We start from the raw sequence: 23782 nt of genomic DNA, 5'->3' as shown, positions 1-23782 counted from the left end.
GAGAGAAGGGGGTTCATGTCCAGTGAATTGAAAAGATAAACGTGGTTATTTCTTTCCTGTGGTGGATAAACAAACATGTTACTGTGTATCTTATTATTGATGTACATATTTTCAATCAGTTTAACATTATTTACAGACTAAAATAGTACAATATTTTGCTTCTGTAGTTGTATGCCCACATTTGATGAACAGAGCATTTGGAAAGTATTTAGACCCCTTGACTTTATTCACATTTTGTTACGTTACAGCCTTATTCTAAAATTGATTAAATCTTTTTTTTCTCCCTCATCAATCTACACACTACCCCATAATGACAATGACATTTAAAAAAAAAACATTTTTGCATGTATATTAAAAATAAAAAATGGAAATATCACATTTACATAAGTATTCAGACCCTTTACTCAGTACTTTGTTGAAACGTCTTTGACAGCTATTACAGCCTCGAGTCTTCTTGGGTATGAGGCTACAAGCTTGGCACACCTCTATTTGGGGAGTTTCTCCCATTCCTCTCTGCAGATCCTCTCAAGCTCTTTCAGGTTGAATGGGGAGCGTCGCTGCACAGCTATTTTCAGGTCTCTACAGAGATGTTTGAGCTCTGGCTGGGCCACTCAAGGACATTCAGGGACTTGCACTGTGTGTAGATTGCTGAGGATTATTGTTTATTTTATCCATTTTAGAATAAGGCTGTAAAGTAACACAATGCGGAAAAAGTCATGGGGGCAGAATACTTTCCAAAGGCACTGTATGTCTGCATAGGTCATTTGAGTTGTTAATCCTCTTCCAAACCAAGTGCTTCAACATAGTGAATGAGATCAATTTGGTGAGCTGGTTACATGACTAGTTACATGACTTGTTACATGACTTACCCCCTAATAGGCCTATTGAGAAGAACATCAAAATGTCCAGTTTGCCCCACGTTATTGAGGTCATGAGAGACTTTGTTCAGATTGTGTAGCTGTAGCACTTTCTCTGACCACGAGGGGGCACTGTTAACCTATCTTTAAAATGTGATGTCCATGTTTTTTAAAAATATTTTATTAACTAGGCAAGTCAGTTAAGAACAAATTCCTATTTTTAATGATGGCCTAGGAACAGTGGGATAACTGCCTGTTCAGGGGCAAGAACGACAGATTTGCATCTTGTCAGCTCAGGGATTTGAACTTGCAACCTTTCGGTTACTAGTCCAACACTAACACTCTAACCACTAGGCTACCCTGCCGCCACTTTGTCTTAATATATTAACCACTAGGCTACCCTGCCGCCATGTTTGTCTTAATATATTATTTATAGTGAGAACATTAGCATAATGGTACATTTGTTATGGTTGAAAACCTACCCGATTACACCCGTTCTCTGAATCTACAACTGTTTATGTTTTAGTCCCTATTATATAGGTAAAGGGGATAGCTACTGAAGAAGCAATTCAACATCAATCTGATTTTATTAGATTTTAATGGGGAAAGCGCAGATCTGTTTTGATCAAGCAGAATCATTCAGAAAAACGGCTCTTTTTTCTGGTGCCAAATTGGAGGTGCTGTGTGTTTCCATGATGCAGGCATAAGATGAAACACTCGAACAAGCTGGTGCATGTCACGTTTTAATGACCGTTGTCAACATGCCCTGAAATATATACAGTTGCAGGCTGCAGTGCAACATAGGTTGCATTGTTTTAGAGGAACAATATGTTGTAAACAGTTTTCTACTGGAAAAACACGTCTCTGTGGACCTGATGAACCATTAAGCCACATTCAATCATTGAACTGCAGTGGATCTCTGCATATGAAGGTCCATGTGTTTTGCCATTAGACTTGAGTAAATTAGTCAAATGAAAACGGCTTAGGAATACATTCAGGTGACGCTCCTGTAGTAATTCCCATTATATACACCACCTCATGGGGGCTAATGACATTGATACCGCTGTGTGGTAATGTGGCCATAATAGCCCTGATGAGGTGTAGTAGGTCATAAATATTGTCATGGCTTCATGGTCAGGATGAACGGAGATCACCAGTGGCAGGGTATAGTAGGAGGCCTAACAGAGGCCAGGGTATAGTGGGAGGCCTAACAGGAGGCCAGGGTATAGTGGGAGGCCTAACAGAGGAGGCCAGGGTATAGTGGGAGGCCTAACAGAGGAGGCCAGGGTACAGTGGGAGGCCTAACAGAGGAGGCCAGGGTATAGTGGGAGGCCTAACAGAAGAGGCCAGGGTATAGAGGGAGGCCTAACAAGTGTAATTGCATGTCATTGTAGGGTCGTAAATGGAGATGTTTTCCCAGCGGGAGTGGGAGAAACATGCATTATGGATTGTAAATCCACACCAACCCAGACTGTCCTTTCTAAAATTATTAAGTTCTCTCAACAGAGGGAGCTACCTTGCTGGAATCCCAAATCTATTTCAATGAACTCAAAAGGGCATAGATCACCTGGGTAGGATGATATTCCTCCTGTTTATAATGTTTGAACAAATGAGGTCCATATTGCTCTAAATTATTCATAGAGCCGTTCACAAAGGTTCAATTTGGGAGACGTGAACACAGCACTAATTTGGCTCCACCTAATGTTCTCACTATTGCCCCCTATCTTTGAAAAACACAAATATAAAAATGTTCCGAAATGTTGTCCTCTCGTCTCGAGACTAACTTACCCAAATTGATCCACATGGACCAAAGCGAGTTTGGTTAAAAGCATTTATCCTCGGATAACCTCCGTTGACAATTACAAACACTGCATGACCAAAAGTATGCGGACACCTGCTCGTTGAACGTCTCATTCCAAATCATGGGAATTAATATGGAATTGGTCCACCTTTGCTGCTATAACAGCCTCCACTCTTCTGGGAAGGCCTTCCACTAGTTGGAACATTGCTGCGGGGACTTGCTTCCATTCAGCCACAAGACCATGTTGGGTGATTAGGCCTGGCTCGAAGTCGGCGTTCCAATTCATCCCAAAGATTTCCGATGGGGTTGAGGTCAGGACTCTGTGTAGGCCAGTCAAGTTCTTCCACACTGATCTCGACAACCCATTTCTGGACAGATCTTGCTTTGTGCACGGGGGCAATGTCATGCTGACCATTATTCCTCCTCCACTGAACTTTATAGTTGGCACTATGCATTGTGGCAGTTAGCTTTCTCTTGGCATCCCCCAAACCCAGATTTGTTCGTCGGACTGCCAGATGGTGAAGCATGATTCATCACTCAAGAGAATGTGTTTCCATTGCTCCAGAGTCCACTGGAAGTGAGCTTTACACCACTCCAGCTGATGCTTGGCATTACTCATGGTGATCTTAGGCTTGTGTTCGGCTGCTCGGCCATGGATAAGAAGAGCAGTTCTTGTGCTGATGTTGCTTCTAAAGGCAGTTTGGAACTCAGCAGTGAATGTTGCATCCGAGGACAGTACATTTTTATGCACTATGTGCTTCAGCACTGGGTGGTCCTGTTGTGAGCTTGTGTAGCCTATCACTTCGCGGCTGAGCCGTTGTTGCTCCTAGACGTTTCCACTTCACAATAAAGCACTTACAGTTGACCGGGGCAGCTCTAGCAGGGCAGAAATTGACTTATTGGAAAAGTGGTATCCTGTGACGGTGCCACGTTGAAAGTCACTGAGCTCTTCAGTAAGGCCATTCTACTGCCAATGTTTGTGTATGGAGATTGCATGGCTGTGTGCTCGATTTTATACACCTGTCAGCAATAGGTGTGGATGAAATAGCCGAATCCACTAATTTGTCCACATACTTTCCACATACTTTTGTATATATTGTGTATCTTAGACACTTCACCAGAAACAACAGCTCCTTGGGCTGTATTATCTCTCGATGCAGAAAACGCTTTTGATAGACTACAATGGTCATATCTCTAGTCTGCTCTTGGAACATATGGGAATTGGCTTCAATTTCATTCATATGATTAAAATACTGTATGTCAATCCCTCAGCCATACTTGTAACAGGCAATATCAGCTCTGCTCCATTCAGAATCACTAGATGCAGCAGACAAGGAGATCCAGTCTGGCCTCTGCTATTCTTATTATCCATGGAAAATCTGGCTCAGACAATTAATACATTGAAAGAAATAACACCAATTTCTCTCAAATCTACTGATCATTTCATATCATTATATGCAGATGACATTTTATGAAATCTAGACAATGTATCGCAATCGCTCCCAAACGCATTGAAGATCATCAATAAATTCAGCTTTATCTCAAGTTAGAAGATGCATCTAACCAAATCAGCCCTACTGCCTCTCTCTCTCAAGGCCCCGATGGAGGACTCCATCTCTACTTATGGAATCCCAATCGTTTCCCATTTTAAATATTTGGGAGTGGATATATTTCCTTCTCTAGATAAAACAATTGCTAGAACCTTTAACAGAACGCTGAAATCAATTTAATCCGACCTCAGTTGATGGAATAATATCCCAGTTGCTTTAACCGGCAGAATATCTATTGTCAAAATGAATATATTGCCACGGCGTTCAGTGCTTCCCATGGCTCCCCCTTCTGGCTATTGGGATAAAATTCATTGTGCGTTTCAACAATTATATGGCAAAGTAAATTATTCCGGATAAAGGTGTAGGAGGACTATCTGTACCAAACTTTAAATTGTATTTCCAGGCTCTAGCATTTCGTCCCATCCTAAATTGGTTTAGACATGATTATTTTGCCCCCTGGCTGAGTATAGAGAAAAATAAGGTGTCTCCTATTGCCCTGGAAGAGGTGGTCTTCACTGATATATGCCTTAAACAATGTAACTGGGAATCAAAATGGCCCATACTCCAATATTTCACAATAATGCCTCTGGAGGATGGCCCTTTTCACCCCCCAATGGTCCACATGTTGAATCCGTACCCTTACTGATATCATGGACAGTAAGTGTTTGAAAGATACCTACACATTACCAGGAAACTTTTTTCTATATACAATTTAGGTCAGCTATGGAGTACTTTGGGAAACCCTACTACCAAACATCCAATGATGGGATTTATAAATAAATGATCTGGTCGCCCGAAAGGACTGATCTCTATAATATATTAACTTTTGGAAAGGTCATATTCTGAGCCAGCCATTAAAATAAGTATAGTCTACAGATCTAATTGAATCTGAACCACGCTTTAACTGCAACATAATATCGAAAATATGGCCTTGTCATCCCGTAATCCAAACCATCAATTTATCAATTCACAGAGTGTAATTAACACCAATGAAACATTTTACAATGAAATTGGCCCCAACTCCCAAGTGTTCACTGTGTTCCCTAAATCAAGTAGGCACCTTCCTTGTATATGATGTGGGAGTGCCCTGCAGTTAAATGCTTCTTGGGCAAAGTTACAAAATTATGTGTTCTGACGTTCTGTTGTGTGGTTATCAGGGGACGTTTACCAGTTACTCAGGGGTTTCTCTGCATCCAGCATGCCAATCACCCTGCTCTCTGCCAATCAATGGAATGCCTGAAATGCTTCCGTGTCAGGCGTTGTTGGTGTCCAGCGGGATAGCTGTTATTGTTATCAGATTGATTTGGCGTAGGTTACGGCCAGACTGTGTGAGTTTTGGGTCAATAAACCGTTCAATTTGAGAACTCCAGAACTGTTGTGGACATTCTCTCATTTATGATCTATTGAGGTAATTAAAAATATTTTATACAAGGTGTGTCTATGTTAAATTGTTTACCACGATGACGTAATCCTGTGGTTGAAATGTATCCCTCAAAACAACAGCATACTGTAATTGATGCATTTTTGCAAATGAAATGTATTTTCCATGTAGATTCCAGGTCAAATTACGTTGAAACAACGTTGATTCAACCAGTTTGTGCCCAGTGTGAACTAACGGCACAAACTTTCTGGGACCAATAGTGCTTAGCGATTAACAGATCATTATAAAACAAATTGGTAACTAATTGACGACAGACATCGGTTAAATTATTCAGATTTTTTCCCTGAGCTTAATGCACAGTTTTTCTAGAGATAAATCTGATCACGTCCGAACTGTGCATATAGTAGTGGGTTCTAGTTTCCAACAGGCCAATGTTCTACATACACTACATGTGTATGTGGACGCCTGCTCTCGCACCCTATATAATTATTTTTGATCATACATGATGTTCCAACTCTTCCATGTGTTCCACTGTTTTGTTGATGTTTCTTCAATATACCCATACCAAAGTGTACGGGGTTAAATTATGACAAATTCATTTAAAAGGGGGAATCTAGAGCTCGAATAATGATGATTCGAGATAACACGTCGATATAGATGTTATGCTTTGTTTCAAAAGTGTGTAATTTATTATATATGAAGAACGATTTGTATTGAATTTATATTGATATAATAACCCACCCCCTGATTTACAAGTGGTTCGTTCCCGAAAGGTGGGTGGGTTTCCCCTCTGCTCAAAGAAATGTGCTAGTCTGCAAGCCACCATCAACAATAATCTACTGCCCCACAGGCGCTCGAGGACCGAGGTGAAGGGAACTCAAACACCCGTGAATTCCCTTGACGATTTGACAAAGGATTAGCTAGGTACAAGGTAAATGTCAGACAGAAGAAATACATCATATGTCATTACCCTGTTTTATCGTTTAGATAGCTACTAATACTATCATTTTGTTGGGCTCCTGCTGGAAATGATTAATCTTGACGACCAGATAACGGGTCACGATTAACGTAACGTTGGATAGCAAGCGTATGTTGGCTAGCTAGCAGCAAGCTAACATAATGTCAGTCGTATAGTTAACTAGTTAGCCACTCATTTCAGGTGCATGCCAATGTAGCTAGCAAACTAGCTAGTTGTATGTGTTAGCCTAATTTACGACTAGCTAGCTAACTTCCGATTTTTCATGTTTTTTCAAATTTATGTTGTGAAGATGTTACTGTCATTTCCTCCAAGTATTAAACCTAGTTAACGAATGTTACTCAAACATAAAAAAAAACATCAGTTAGGGAACAGCGGTTGTTTTCTAGTTGTCCCTGCCATGGGCATCAGGTGGCAACAAATTCACTGAAGGCTGTTGCAAGAAAATGTACAATTATTGCCTTATTATTATTATTATTATTATTATTATTATTGCCACACCTAAGGTTTAATTTAGACTTCAAATACATCCACATAATTATCCAGTAGGGTGTTACGGTTCCAAATGAAACTGGATTTGGTGTTATACTTGGGGAATACTGTATTCCATGTTATGGAGAATCTTCTCAGGAACACAGAACACTTTATGATGAGAATACCTAATGATATGATTGAAAAAGATTGCGGACTGGTCAATGTTAATCCCTAGTAAATAATGGCACCAAACAGTGGCGACCTGTCATTCAGGGCAGGTAGAGCCCCACCTGTTTTAATCTCTACCGGTTTAGCTAAAAAAAAACAAGATTTTGCCTATTTTGCTTGATATTTTGGCATTAATTCATTTAATTGCATTTTTAAAGTGTTGAACGATTAGGCCTACCATGTCACCTCATTTGCTTGCACTTGCTTATATTTAGTGCTGTGTTGATGATATAAGAACAAACCTACACTACCGTTCAAAAGTTTGGGGTCACTTAGAAATTTCAATGTTTTTGAATGAAAAACATTTTTTTTTGGCCATTCAAATAACATCAGATTGATCAGAAATACACTGTAGAAATGTTTTGTTGTAAATGACTATTGTAGCTGGAAATGGCTGTTTTAGGGAATATCAACATAGGCCTACAGAGGCCCATTATCAGCAACCATCACTCCTGTGTTCCAATGGCACGTTGTGTTAGCTAATCCAAGTTTATAATTTTAAAAGGCTAATATATCATTAGAAAACCCTTTTTCAGAAAAAGGAGCATAAAACTGGCCTTAGACTAGTTGAGTATCTGGAGCATCAGCATTTGTGGGTTTGATTACAGGCTCAAAATGGCCAGAAACAAAGAACTTTCTTCTGGAACTTTCTTCTGGAACTCGTCAGTCTATTCTTGTTCTGGGAAATGAAGGCTATTCCATACGAGAAATTGCCAAGAAACTGAAGATCTCGTACTATTCCCTTCACAGAACAGGGACTGGCTCTAACCAGAATAGAAAGAGTGGGAGGCCCCGGTGCACAACTGAGCAAGAGGACAAGTACATTAGTGTTTATTTTGAGAAACGAATGCCTTACAAGTCCTCAAATGGCAGCTTCATTAAATAGTATCCACAAAACACCAGTCTCAACGTCAACAGTGAAGAAGCGACTCCGGGATGCTGGACTTCTAGGCAGAGTTGCAAAGAAAAAGCCATATCTCAGACTGGCCAATAAAATAAAAAGACATGGGCAAAAGAAGACACACTGGACAGAGGAACTCTGAATGATCACACCTGTTTGTTGGTACGTGTGAAAAATCATGAACAAATCTTTATGCTTTATGCAAACAGAGTTTGAAACAACTTATGATATAAAATTAAACTTTTACTACTTAATGTAAATTAGATGCGTAATATGCTAATTAGTATGTACAGCGTGTCAAATTCCACATGTCAAGGTCATTCATTTATAGAAGGGTGGTCATATTGTTAACATATATTGATGTTTTATGCAGAACTGGGAGGTAACTATTTAATAAAGCAATACCAAATGATTAATATAATTGTTTTTATGAATTATGTTAATTAGCTGGTGAATTGCAACGTTCCATTCACTTCAATTGGAAACATTTTAAAAGCTTCTGCTTTTACACCTTTTAAGGAAGACATCAAACTTTTTTTTCCTTAACAGCACAAAGTTTGAGTTGGTGTGTGTGTGAGGTAGTACGTGTGTGCGTGTATTGTGTGATTAATATAGACACCACAGGACCTGGAAAAAGATGGGATGAATTTACATTAACATTGAATATAGACATAATAAATCTAAAATGCAATTCAAATAAATTCATTAGTTCCTAATCAATGGATGACACATGACTGGGAATACAGCTTAAAAACCCCCAGAAAGGTAGGTGAGTGTATCAGAAACCCAGTCAGGATCTGGTGGGAGCACCATTTACCTCCTGCAGTGAGACATGTCTCCTTCACATAGAGTTGATCAGGCTGTTGATTTTGGCCTGTGGAATGCTGTCTATTTCTCTTCAATGGCTGTGTGAAGTTGCTGGATATTGGTGGGGGAATCTCAAACATGTTCAATCGGTGATGTCTGGTGAGTATGTAGGCCATGGAAGAACTGGGAAATTTTCAGCTTCTTGGTATTGTGTACAGGTCCTTGCGACATTATCATGCTGAAATATGAGGTGATGGTGGTGGATGAATGGCATGACAATTGGCCTCCGGATCTCGTCACGGTTTCTCTGCATTGAAATTGCCATCGATAAAATGCAGTTGTGTTTGTCGCTTATGCCTGACCATACTATAACCCCACCGCCATCATGGGACACTGTTCACAACATTGACATCAGCAAACCGCTCGCCCACACAACGCCATACACGGCATTTGCCCGGCACACTTGAAACCGGGATTAATTTGTGAAGAGCACACATCTCCAGCATGCCAGTGGCCATCAAAGGTGAGCATTTGCCCACTGCGGTCCATTACGAAGCCGAACTGCAGTCAAATCAAGACCCTGGTGAGGACGACGAGCACGCAGATGAGCTTTCCTGAGACCGTTTCTGACAGTGTGCAGAAATTATTGTTGTGTAAACCCACCGTTTCATCACCTGTCTGGTGGCTTGTCTCAGACAGTCCCGCAGGTGGAGAAGCCGGATGTGGAGGTCCTGGGCTGGCGTAGTTACACGTGGTATGAGGTTGCGAGGCCGGTTAGATGTACTGCCAAATTTTTTAAAACAACGTTGGTCGAGAAATGAACATTAATTTCTCTGGCAACAGCTCTGGTGGACATTCCAATTGCATGCTCCCTCCACTTGAGACATCTGTGGCATTGTGTTGTGTGACAACTGCACATTTTTAGAGTGGCCTTTTATTGTCCCCAGCACAGGGTGCATCTGTGTTATGATCATGCTCTTTAATCAGCTTCTTGATATGCCACACCTGTCAGGTGGATGGATTGTCTTGGCGAAAGAGAAATGCTCACTAACATGGATGTAACCTAATTTGTGTGCCGAGTTTATTTTGTTTTTGTTTTAGAAATACTATTTTTGTACATATGAAAAAAATATATTTTTATTTCAGATCATGAAACATGGGACCAACACTTTTACATGTTGCCTTTATATTTTTCTTCAGTATAGTTGACTGAACTGTATAAACAATTATGACTATTTAGCATAAGAATTACAATTATTAACAATCAAACAATGTATCCCATTTTAACTAGTCAATTATGAGCAGGTGACCTGGTAACACAATGCCCTAACATCTAGCCTAGGCCTCTTTCATATCTCTCTTACTCTCTCTGACACATGCATACAAAAAAACCTCACTTGCCAAATCTCTCATTCTCTCCCATGGGTACACACTGCCAGCCAGTCAAGCAGATCTTAGTATTGCAGTATTCTGTCTAAAACACTTAATGTGCTGTTACTGGAATATCTGCATATGTAGCCTAATTTAGTTATTTTTTTGTCATTACTGCTGCTACACATGGTATGTACTTCTGAAAAGGGTCTAACTGAAAATACGATCTCTCTTTCGGGAGACTGTACTGCTGCTAGATGACTGATTTGATTGGATTTGGCGCATCGCACTTGGTCAAAACAATGTGATTGTTTTTATTTTAAGTACATATCGTAACGGCAGTAATGACGATAGTTGTTCTGCGAAACTCCTGATTTGGTGAGTGTATTCATTATTACTTTTATTATTTCTCTTTTCTTTCTCTGCAATGTTGGGAAGGGCCCATAAGTAAGCATTTCATTGTTAGTCTAAACCTGTTATCTGTCACATTCTTCGTAAACAATGTTTTTTTAATTAAATACCTAAAGTATTTTGACAACATTAGCTATCTAGCTTTATGCTCTCCTGTCTTGTTTTATTTAACTAGGCAAGTCAGTTAAGAACGAAATCTTATTTACAATGAAGGCATACCAAAAGGCCTCCTGCAGGGACAGGGGCCTTGGATAAAAAAAAAAAAAATGGTTGCCTTTCCACTTGGTTTGTCATATTGTGCATATTTTATTTTATTTGTGCTTTTACTGGAAGTTGTTTTCAAATGTCACTATAGGCTATATTTAGGAACAGTATAAAATAATGGGATCCTTGAATATGTGCACCTACTCATTCATTTTAATCTCATTGTGCAGTTTAGTTATGTAATTCTTTAGATAAACGCAAGGAAGAAAAGGGTCCTGTGGGAGAGAGAGACAATTATTTTCAAGTTGTAATGAAATTACCTGCTTGGTTGTCAAATTCCAAAATGGTCACCTACAGTGGGGAGAATAAGTATTTGATACACTGCCGATTTTGCAGGTTTTCCCACTTACAAAGCATGTAGAGGTCTGTAATGCTTTTATCATCGGTACACTTCAACTGTGAGAGACGGAATCTAAAACAAAAATCCAGAAAATCACATGATTTATAAGTAATTCATTTGCATTTTATTGCATGACATAAGTATTGGATCACCTACCAACCAGTAAGAATTCCGGCTCTCACAGACCTGTTAGTTTTTCTTTAAGAAGCCCTCCTGTTCTCCACTCGTTACCTGTATAAAATACACCTGTCCACACACTCAATCAAACAGACTCGAACCTCTCCACAATGGCCAAGACCAGAGAGCTGTGTAAGGGGGGGTAGAATTGTAGACCTGCACAAGGCTGGGATGGGCTACAGGACAATAGGCAAGCAGCTTGGTGAGAAGGCAACAACAATCACCCTCGGTCTGGGGCTCCATGCAAGATCTCACCTCGTGGGGCATCAATGATCATGAGGAAGGTGAGGGATCAGCCCAGAACTACACGGCAGAACCTGGTCAATGACCTGAAGAGAGCTGGGACCACAGTCTCAAAGAAAACCATTAGTAACACACTACGCCGTCATGGATTAAAATCCTGCAGCGCACGCAAGGTCCCCCTGCTCAAGCCAGTGCATGTCCAGGCCCGTCTGAAGTTTGCCAATGACCAAGGAATGGGAAAAGGTCATGTGGTCTGATGAGACAAAAATAGAGCTTTTTGGTCTGAACTCCACTCGCTGTGTTTGGAGGAAGAAGGGTAAGTACAACCCCAAGAACACCATCCCAACCGTGAAGCATGGAGGTGGAAACATCATTCTTTGGGGATGCTTTTCTGCAAAGGGGACAGGATGACAGCACCGTATTGAGGGGAGGATGGATGGGGCCATGCATCGCGAAATCTTGGCCAACAACCTCCTTCCCTCAGTAAGAGCATTGAAGATGGGTCGTGGCTGGGTCTTCCAGCATGACAACGACCCGAAACACACAGCCAGGGCAACTAAGGAGTGGCTCCGTAAGAAGCATCTCAAGGTCCTGGAGTGGCCTAGCCAGTCTCCAGACCTGAACCCAATAGAAAATCTTTGGAGGGAGCTGAAAGTCTGTATTGCCCAGCGACAGCCCCGAAACCTGAAGGATCTGGAGAAGGTCTGTATGGAGGAGTGGGCCAAAATCCTTGCTGTGTGTGCAAACCTGGTCAAGAACTACAGGAAACTTATGATCTTTGTAATTGCAAACAAAGGTTTCTGTACCAAATATTAAGTTCTGCTTTTCTGATGTATCAAATACTTATGTCATGCAATAAAATGCAAATGATTTATTTAAAAATCATACAATGTGATTTTCTGGATTTTTGTTTTAGATTCCGTCTCTCACAGTTGAAGTGTACCTATGATTAAAAATGACAGACCTCTACATGCTTTGTAAGTAGTAAACACTGCCAATTTTGCAGGTTATCAAATACTTGTTCTCCCCACTGTATGTAAGCCGGGGTAAGTTAATTTACAGAGAGTAAACATGGGTCACCAGACACACAGTTTCTGTTCTCTGTGAGATCACTGTTGGGTCCTCGTTTACATGGCTTTTTCATAAGCTTTTTAAAAGGTGTTCCATCGTTTTAAAAATCAGGTCATCCCTCTCCCTTCTCAAAAAGGGTGATCTCTATCTTCTGCGCTGTTTGATATTTCATCAGACATGCTTTGAGTGCACTGCCTTGAACAAACTGTACCTCTCAGCATGGTAATGACAGTCCCATTCATGATGAGCAATTTACATCAGAAAGTTTCCCGTTCCGTCTGACTAGTACAAGCCAAGATGTACATTTGAAAGAGTTTCTCTGTTCAAGAATGAGGGAGAACTCTTAGAGGTCAATGGAAGTTGTGCTAGTCTCATTTCCTTTCATGTCCTCTTATCTGTGTTTTGTGTTTCTCCCTCTCAGAGATAGTATGGACAAAGAGGAGCAGTTTGTCAACATCGACCTAAACGACGACAACATCTGCAGTGTCTGCAAGCTAGAGACCGACACGGGGACCATGTCCTTCTGCCACGTCTGCTTTGAGCTCAGCATCGAAGGTGAGAGAGTGAAGTAGGGGGGAGGATATCAGCTGTCACATTTTTCATTGAACTCTTATTGGCCATCTGCTGCCTGGGAAGAACAGTGGCCTAGAACAGTACTGGTTTTACTTGATAAAAAATGTAGTCAGTGGCAGGATAGCACACAACAGCACAGTAACGCCTTGTTCAAAAATGAATTGAATTCCGTTGGTCATACGTCCTTTAAACATGGTCTTGCTCTGCTACTGGTCGGACAGGTGTAGTGTGTCATAACGCAAGATGGAAGGGTCTCTCGTCAGAGGTCGCATTTATTTTTGGAAGATTGCAAAATATGACCTTTTTATGTTTCTCCTGTCTTAAAAGTATTGTTTCCGGTGATATTAAAACATGTTTATTTTATTTACTTTTTCCTCAACTTTTTTTGTTTACTTTCTATCAAGTCCAGCTAGTTTACACAGAGCAGATAGCTAGGTTGAATGTAGCCAGCTAACCCAATGCCTAATAATTATCATCATAAACAAATGTGATGAATACCATCAAGAACATTTTCGGAATTAAAATGGGAGGCTACAGTCATATAATTGACTTAACAGCCAATGTATTATTCAACATTACTATTAAAATAGTACTCATTTGGATCATTGTTTACAAGTTGCTAGCTATCCTATAAAGCCATGGTGGAAAACTACATATTTGTTCTGTGGTTTTTCTACCTTCCTGTTCTATTGACTGACTCTGGTCGGACTGAAGATGATGCAAAGTATGCGTCTCGCAACAGAGCCTTGGACGCAAGGGGACACTGCAATGCCACTCTGGTGCGTGTTGTCCCCATTGAAATGAATGACTTCCAGCGCAGCACAATTGGAATGTGAATGAGGCTTAGCAGGGTTTGAAATTCACTTTTTGGTCCCCCAGCCACTGTGGCAGGTAGGTAGAAAGAAATGATAATCTACCATCCACTGAAATGTTTTTACAAGCCAAAATAGTTTTCCCATAATTACACAACAAAAATAAAACCAATAAACGGATGGCCATGCTTTCGGTTTTTCTAAAACAATAAGTGTATTACTAGTAAGAAGTAATGGGGTATATTGCTTAATTTCATTTGTTTCATTAAGTCTAAAATGGAATAAATAGTAAACAATAAATAGTCAAATCAACACACAATACCCCATAATGACAAAGCAAAAACAGGTTTCTAGACACTTGCTAATTGATTAAAATAATAACCTGAAATCACATTTTCTTAAGTATTCAGACCCTTTACTCAGTACTTTGTTGAAGCACTTTTGGCAGCGATTACAGCCTCGAGTCTTCTTGGGTATGACGCTATAAGCTTGGCACACCTGTATTTGGGGAGTTTTTCCTGTTCTCTGCTGATCTTCTCAAGCTCTGTCATCTCTGACAGAGATGGTTTTCCTTCTGGAAGGTTCTCCCATCTCCACAGAGGAACCATCGGGTTCTTGGTCACCTCCCTGACCATGGCCCTTATCTCCCGATTTCTCAGTTTGGCTGGGCAGCCAAACATGTGTCAACTTATATTGACAGGTGTGTCTTTTCCAAATCATGTCCAGTCAAATGAATTTACCACAGGTGGACTCCAATCAAGTTGAAGAAATCAATGGAAACAGGATGCACCTGAGCTCAATTTCTAGTCTCATAGCAGAGGGTCTAAATACTTATGTAAATAAGGTATTTATGTTCTTTATTTTGAGTAAATCAGCAACATTTTCGGAACTGTTTTCGCGTTGTCATTCATTTTTTGCCATACTAGGCAGTGATGCAACCAGTCAGCATGCTCTCAATAGTGTACCCGTTGAACCTTTTTGATAATCTGAGGATCCATGCCAAATCTTTTCAGTCTCCTGAGGGGTAATAGGCTTTGTTGTGCCCTCTTCACAACTGTATTAGTGTGCTTGGACCATGTTCGTTTGTTGATGATTTGGACAACAAGGAACTTGAAGCTTTCAACCTGCTCCACTACAGCCCCGTCGATGAGGATCGAGCACGCTCCAATTCTCAATCATCTCCTTTGTCTTGATCATGTTGAGGGAGAGGTTGTTGTCCTTGCATCACACGGTCAGGTCTCTAACCTCCCTATAGGCTGTGTCATCGTTGTCGGATATCACTGTTGTGTCATTGGCAAACTTAATGATGGTGTTTGGAGTCATGCCTGGCCGTGCAGTCATCAGTGAACAGGGAGTACAGGAGGGTACAGAGCACGCACCCTTGAGGGGTCCCCGTGTTTTGGATCAGCGTGGCAGATGTGTTGTTGCCTACCCTTACTGGCCCATTAGGAAGTCCAGGATCCAGTTGCAGAGGGAGTTGTTTAGTCCCAGGGTCCTTAGTTTAGTGATAAGCTTTGAGGGCACTATGGTGTTGAATGTGAGCTGTAGTCAATGAATAGCATAGGTGTTCCTTTTGTCCAGATGTGAAAGGTCAGTGTGGAGTGCAATAGAGATTGCAACATCTGTGGATCTGTTAGGCTGTGGATCTGTTAGGCCGGTATGCAAATTGGAGTGGGTCTAGTGTTTCTGGGATAATGGTGTTGTGAGCCATGACCAGCCTTTCAAAACATTTCATGGTTACAGACGTGAATGCTATGGGTCTGTAGTCATTTAGGCAGGTTACCTTAGTGTTCTTGGACACGGACTATGGTGGTCTACTTGAAACATGTTGGTATTACACACTCAGTCAGTGACAAGTTGAAAATGTCAGTGTAGACACTTGCCCGTTGGTCAGCGCATGCTTTGAGCATATGTCCTGGTAATCCGTCTGGCCCGATGTCCTTGTGAATGTTGACCTGTTTAAAGGGCTTACTTACATCGGCTACGGAGAGCGTGATCACACAGTTGTCCGGAACGGCTGATGCTCTCATGCATGTTTCAGTGTTACTTGCCTCAAAGCGAGCATAGAAGTAATCTAGCTTGTCTTGTTCGTCACTGTGCTTCCCTTTGTAGTCTGTAATAGCTTGCACGCCCTGCCACATCCGATGAGCGTCGGAGCCGGTGTAGTACGATTCGATCTTAGTCCTGTGTTGACGCTTTGCCTGTTTTTAATGGTTCGTCGGAGGGCATAGCGGGATTTCTTATAAGCGTTTGGGTTAGTCCCCCTCCTTGAAAGCGGCAGCTCTACCCTTTAGCTCAGTGCAGATGTTGCCTGTAATCGATGGCTTCTGTTTGGGGTACTGCATGTACGTACAGTCACTGTGTGGGACGACGTCATCGATGCACTTATGGATGAAGCCGGTGACTGATGTGGTGTACTCAAAGCCATCAGATGAATCCCGGAACATTTTCCAGTCTGCTAGCAAAACAGTCCTGTAGCTTAGCATCTGCTTCATCTGACCACTTTTTTTATTGACTGAGTCACTGGTGCTTCCTGCTTTAGTTTTTGCTTGTAAGCAAGAATGAGGATAGAATTATGATCAGATTTGCCAAATTGAGGGAGAGCTTTGTACTCGTCTTTGTGGAGTAAAGGTGGTCAAATTTCTTTCCCTCTGGTTGCACATTTAACATGCTGGTAGAAATGAGGTAAAACGGATTTAAGTTTGCCTGTATTAAAGTCCCCGGCCACTAGGAGCGCTGCCTCCTGGACGAGCATTTTCATGTTTTCTTCTGGCCGTATACAGATCATTGAGTGGTCCTAATGCCAGCATCGGTTTGTGGTGTTAAATAGGCAGGTACAAAGAATATTTATGAACTCTCTTAGTAGATAGTGTGGTCTACAGCTTATCATGAAATACTCTACCTCTGGCGAGCAAAACCTTGAGACTTCCTTTGATATTCTGCACCAGTTGTTGTTTAGAAATATACATAGACCGCCACCCCTTTTCTTACCAGAGGCTGCTGTTCTATCCTGCTGATACAGCTGTATGTTATTCATGTCGCCATTCAGCCACGACTCGGTGAAACAAGATATTACACTTTTAATGTCCCGTTGGTAGGATATACGTGATTGTAGTTCTTCCACTTTATTATCCAGCAATTGTAAGTTGGCCAATAGTACCGATGGCAAAGGCAGATTAGCCACTCCTCACCGTATCCTTACAGGGCACCATGATCTCCTTCTGCGATATCTCCGTCTTTTTCTCCTGCGAATGACTGGGATGAGGGCCTTGTCGTGTGTCTGGAGTAAATCCCTCTCTTCCGACTCATTCAAGAAAAATGATTCGTCCAGCTCAAGGTGAGTAATCCATGTTCTGATGTCCAGGAGCTCTTTTCGGTCGTAAGAGACGTTAGCAGCACACATATAAATCTCGGTGAAAAATGATTTGAATGTTTTAATGATGCGAAATTACTAAAAGTAGTTTTTAGGAGGGATCCATCCTCAATCATTAGGTGAGACAAACATTTTCAGCTGCCCCTTTAAGGGACAAACTGTTACTGTGGTGACTTGGGCACTTGCTTGTCTGTGATTGAAATAGACATGCTTATCCACAAGTGACAAAATCTACCCGCATTTGGCAGGTGGTGGGTGTTAATTTTCAACCCTGGGCATAAGGCCTTGCCAGTATAATTTTCCAACAGCTTTGGCTTATAGGAGAAAAGTCTGCACGGCAAGTTAACCACAGTGTGGTTTGTGTTCTGTGTGTGTAAGCTGTGGGCCCGGCAGGTTCAGGTGGGGGTGTAATGGCTTGAATCACCCCCCCCCCCCCCCCCCCCCCACCACCTGTCTCAACACCTGTCCCAGTGAATCTGCTCCCTGTCGCTAGGTGAAAGCCCTAATGGAAGCTTGATGTTATCCAGATTGATGATGTGTGTCCTTTGAGAGGATATGTTTTGGTGTCTATTCTAGCTCTGCCCTTGTCTTCATCAGGGACACTATGTAATTTCCCCATGCAGTGGACAGAATGGGTCTGAAGGGCCCATAAGAGGCTAGCTGAGCATCCATTCATTCATTCATTCACCCCCAACCCTTTCATTAGAACACGGTAGACAGACTGCTGCTCAGCCTCCTCCTCATGCTTTGCCACTCCAATACGAGGTGCAGCAATGTGTTTGAAGTGCCTTTTTCCATTTTTAGTTAATGATTGGCCTATTTTGAATGAAAGAGAACGCTACCGCCGAGGGGACTTGATGTGCTGTGTGGCTCTCAGCGTTTGTCATCTCATGGACAGACGGAGCAACTGTACAAGGGCCCCTCTTTTGTGAGGGAGAGTCGTGCATTTATCTCCACATGAAAGGAGAATCATCCTATTGAAGCAGCTAATAGCAGAGCAGACTATATATATTTATATATATATATATATATATTTATTTTTATATATAACTAGGCAAGTCCAGTTAAGAACAAATTCTTATTTACAATGACAGCCTACCCCGGCCAAACCCGGACTACACTTGGCCAAATATGCGCCGCCCTATGGGACTCCCAATCATGGGTGGTTGTGATACAGCCTAGACTCAAACAAGGGTCTGCAGTGACGCCTCTTGCACTGAGATGCAGTGCCTTAGACCGCTGTGCTATTTGGGAGCCCAATGATCCATCACTGAATACTTTTTTGGGTATAGTATTATGTAATTCCTACAGGAAGGGAAATTCATATGCATCAAGGATTTATGTGCTGTGCATTGAGCAGTTATCAAATCCTGGAACAAAGGGAATATATCCTGACTGAGGAATGATATATTATAATATATCCTGTTTGTTCCAGGCTGAGATGTTTATTGTACTGCAGAAGGGATTTATTGTGAGTTTCCCAGAAAGAGCATGATTGTGAGTGGAATGGGCAGATGCCCCAGTCTGTGTTACCGTTGTCTTTGTTGCTCCACTGTGTCTAGATAAGCCTAGCCTATTTCGGCTATTGTTGCAGAGATTGTGATACAGCCTGTGTGGCCACTGTCCATGAAGTAAGCAGAACAGTCGGGCAGGTGGGATGTGCTTTGTTGGCTGCCTTTATGGGCAGGTGACATTTACAGTGCTTTCGGAAAGCATTCAGATCCCTTGACTTTTTCCATATTTTGTTATGTTACAGCCTTACTCTAAAAGGGATTTAAAAATAAAATAAATCCTCAATCTACACACTACCGCATAATGACAAAGCAAAAACAGGTTTTTAGACATTTTTTCAAATGTATTAAAAATAAAAGCAGATTACTTGAAATTGAGCTCCGGTGCATCCTGTTTCCATTGATTATCCTTGATGTTTCTACAACTTGATTGGAGTCCACCTGTGGTAAATTCAATTGATTGGACATGATTTGGAAAGAGACACGCCTGTCTATATAAGGTCCCACAGTTGTCAGAGCAAAAACCTGGCCATGAGGTCGAAGGAACTTGCGTGTGTGTCATACTGCAGTGTCCTTTAGTAGTTTATTCTCGCTGTGAATCCTTCAATCATGTTTCTTTGCTGTACAAAGTTATTAGATAATGACCCGTTGGAACTGAAACTTGGCATAGACATTTACTACTTTCGGTCTGGTAGAAGATTTGGTCAGTGCCATTAAGGAGCTGAAATCGAAATTCAGCTCCTTAATGGCACTGACCAAATCTTCTACCAGACCGAAAGTAGTAAATGTCTATGCCAAGTTTCAGTTCCAACGGGTCATTATCTCGCTATTGATGGGGAATAAAACAGTTGGGCTGCTGTAACAGTTGTTAATGATTCATATGATACAGCGTACTATGTTTATGTTTACATAACATTTTAAATAGATCTTCATTAATATGTTTCACATCTGTGATCATTACTTTGCTTCATACTTATAACACACACTTTAACCCTTTTCAACAGATTTCTGGCTGAATAAGGAAAGGCCTTACAGAATTAGCATGCCAGTAATGTAAAGAAAGGGGGTTAGAATATTGTCAAGTATGTTGACGCATTCAAACAACGTTAAAATGAAAGGTATGCTACTTCAAATGTTAACCATTTGTGTGTGCAATGGACCATTTGCATTTTTGGGCCAAGTACCTTTGACCTTAAGGCAATAACATCTGCTAAACATGTAGGTGACCAATACATTTTGATTTGAAGTAATACTTCAAAGAACTGTTCTTGCCGTATGGCCATGTGCCTTTGAGCTCTAAATGTCAACCTGTGTGTGTGTGAGACATTATTAGTAATAGTGATATATGGGAGGGAGCCAAACATCTCCAGGCCCTGCTTACAGTCGAATCCCTCCATGGCCAGGCTACGTTACATGCCCACTGATCATCTAGGCTAATGCCCACGGCTTATCTGATTCTGCCTGACTTCAACTGCTCTCTGTCCACACTGCTCAGAGGAGAATCGACCATGCAGAAGTCTCTCGCTCTCTCTCTCTCTCTCTCTCTCTCTCTCTCTCTCTCTCTCTCTCTCTCTCTGCCTCTCTCTCTCTCTCTCTCTCTCTCTCTCTGCCTCTATCGCTGAATATTCATCAACGCGACACACTGCGCTCTGAATATTTAAGAGGAGCCACACAACACACATTTTCTCTACTAGGCTACACTCAATAGTTCAAGACTGAGATGTTATCCAGGCCTTCATTCTCAGGCTGTTTGCTAGTTCAGAGTGTAGGCCTATAGCGCAGCAGTGCACTGTTGCTGTGGGGGGCATGCATATAGGCTGTTTCTGTGTCCCTAACCACTTTCAACTCCACACTCAGAGCTTCTCCCAAACGTAGGCCAAGGTTAACATGAGGCGTGGATATTCAGGCATATCACCTCAACTAAAAAAAGAGGCTGATGTTGACACACTGCTGTGATTTTTTTGGGGGGGGTAACTTTCTATTATTGTTGATTGTCCAAAGTCCATAGACAACTGTGCTACTGGTCCTACAGGACCTGCCGTCTGTTGTTTTGAATGGGGAGAGAGAACTGTGCAGCCTGCCTGGCCCCTTCAGTGTGAAGGATAGGAAGAACAACCTCTGTTATACAACGGGTGGTTTGGAATTGTTAGAGCCTATCCTTCCCATGATATACTAGACAACATACACTTGGCCATATTCTAAAAGTGCCATCGGGATGAGAAATGTCAATAGAAAAACAAGTTAAAAACTAAACAAAATGCAGCTACTTTGCTGTCATTCCAGCTTCAGTCGGAAGTGATTGTGTTAGCTGTGTAGTTGGCTAGCTAGCAAGGGGGGAAGAGCCTCCATAGTATCCATTTATGTTTGTCATACTTTTTTGTTTGCAATAGCAACTTGCAACTCAACCAGCACTTGGGTAGTTTTGCTTTACATGGCAGTCAATATGAATAGGACTAATGACCAGTAAACGTGTAAAATTGCACCTGACAACAAGTGTTAGTGAATGTAGCATCATGTTTTGTTGAAAAATGTATTGTTTGGCAAAGAATTGTGCTATTTAATGCTGGTAACAAGTTGTATGAAAGCAATAATACACTTGAGTCCATGTGTTTGACGTTTTTATCATGACAAAAATGGCCTCGTATTATTGCATAATTATACCATGTTTGAATGTGCTTGCTTATGTTCAGTCTTGGAGGTCTTCTTTTTTGCCTGGCTACCCAGACTCCTTGCTCCGGCCATACACTACGCCACGTCCACAGACGTTAGTTTAATCTCTGGAATGAGTCTGGAGCTGAGCACCTCCCCAGCTGAGTACCTCCCCAACGATCCTTCAACGAATGTGAACACATTCGAGGCCGTCTGGTCCAAAAACCGATGGGTTAGACCAGAGCCAGAACACACGTGGGTAAAGCGGCAGTTAAAAAATTTATTGGCTTTTATACGATCCAATTGCTGATGACGTTGTTTTTGTACAATGTTCCTCATGCCTTTCGTCACCAGGCTAGTCTTTAGGACTTACAGTAGGAACGTGTATGTGTGTTGGAGCCCTGCACGGACATGGAATTGAAGCACGAGCCCTTCTAGTTACATATCGCAATATTATTTTGGTCGATGTTCTATTGATACTTTGACTCCAGGTATGGATTTGTAATTGTTGGCTAGCGCTAGTCGGTTGTTCGTGTGCCAAAACGCAGGTATTTTTCATCCTATAAGGTTGTTCTCCATCTTTTTAAATAGTGAGTGTTTTCATCACTTCTATTTCCATGACTGATCAAAGCAAATGTTCTCATGCTCTCTTTTGTCTCTCTCCCGCAGACATATAGTTATCCATATGTTTGGTACATCAAATTGCAATAAAACTGCAGTATCAAATCGCAATACTTATGAGAATTGCAATACTTGTGGTATCGGCACCTAAGTATCGTGATGATATATTATGAGGTCCCTGGAAATTCCCAGCCCTATCAGCAAAGGCTCCGCTTTGGGCTGAACATTGAGTTGTGTGAGAGCTGTTTATAGCTAGCTACTTTTCGTCACTCTAAACTCCAACAAAAATCACAGAACATTGTTATTTTATGTGAAACAATCTCTCCTGTCAACATCGACAATTTTCTGGTCACCATGTTATGATCTTAGTAAGATATAACTGTACAGAGATGCACAGAAGAGCAGAAGCAAGTGGTTCTGCCTCAATGTTTTTGATCAATTTAGTCATTCTTGAAAATAATGTATCCTAGCTATCGATGGGGGAAAAAACGTCCCTACGTGGCTCTAACCTGATGTGTGTTTGTGTGTCCATGTTCTATTAGCTGTCAGGAGCTACACCAGTAATAGTAGTGGCTATTTTTACACCGCTACTGCAGCATTAGCTGGTTATTTCTTTCCTCTCCCTGTTTCCTCCTACACCAGCTGTGTGTGGTGATTTTGGTGGCTGCAGGGCCCAGAGTATCACCACAGTGCAAACATTGGATTGTGACTGTTATTGTAGTCCTTCACTCACACCCCACACACCACAACACACTCCTCAAGGCCAAACAGGCTTTAAAGTTAGTTTCTCTGTGGGAGAGAGAGGGTTGTTTTTAAAGTAATTATGGTTGGCTATTAGCCTAGCCTATGTTTTGTGGTCTCTGTCCAAGCCAAACTGATGTTTTGCCTTTTTATATTTGAGTTTAGGGGACATTTTGTTTTTTTTCAATTGTGCTTTTGCACCTCTTGAGTGTTATTCACCACAGCATCCCTTTTGTGCTTCAGTTGCACTTCTCTACTCGGATGAGAATTCACAAACGGGCATTTTATCAGCAGACAGTGCTCTAACCAGGGGTCGCGACTAACTTTTTTGCCTCACTGTCCAGAAGTGCAATTTCAACTGTCCCAAAATTAAAACAGACAAACATCCATTACATTATTAATTGAACATGTCAACCATATGTATACAACATATATTTAAGAGAGAACAATGTTATTGTGAACTGGTTACTGAATAAACTGCAGCGGTCTAAGGCATGTATCTCAGTGCTAGAAGCGTCACTACAGACCCTGGTTAGATTCCAGGCTGTATCACAAACGGCCGTGATTGGGAGTCTCATAGGGTGGTGCACAATTGGCTCAGTGTAGTCCAGGTTTGGCCGGGGCAGGCCGTCATGGTAAATAAAAATGTG

General features: G+C 41.5%; 1 protein-coding gene across 4 annotated transcripts in view; it reads left to right on the top strand.

The window, feature by feature from the left end:
* Positions 1–5604: 5604 nt before the first annotated feature.
* The window catches only part of LOC139418266 (protein EURL homolog), a 53440-nt gene continuing 35262 nt past the window's right edge, over positions 5605–23782 (top strand). For 2 of the 4 annotated variants that reach the window (XM_071167594.1, XM_071167597.1), the window contains exons 1-2: positions 6396–6520; positions 13274–13407. In XM_071167594.1, the coding sequence (XP_071023695.1) occupies positions 13281–13407 (127 nt within the window). In that variant the 5' untranslated portion in view covers positions 6396–6520; positions 13274–13280. Of the gene's footprint in view, positions 5617–6395; positions 6521–8025; positions 8331–13273; positions 13408–23782 lie in introns of those variants that run through there. The other 2 variants (XM_071167596.1, XM_071167595.1) reach the window with 2 other exon arrangements.

This window comes from Oncorhynchus clarkii, chromosome 10 (genome assembly GCF_045791955.1).
Source record: "Oncorhynchus clarkii lewisi isolate Uvic-CL-2024 chromosome 10, UVic_Ocla_1.0, whole genome shotgun sequence".
In the NCBI taxonomy this organism is placed as follows: domain Eukaryota; kingdom Metazoa; phylum Chordata; class Actinopteri; order Salmoniformes; family Salmonidae; genus Oncorhynchus; species Oncorhynchus clarkii.
This window is presented reverse-complemented; position numbering and strand designations above follow the sequence as displayed.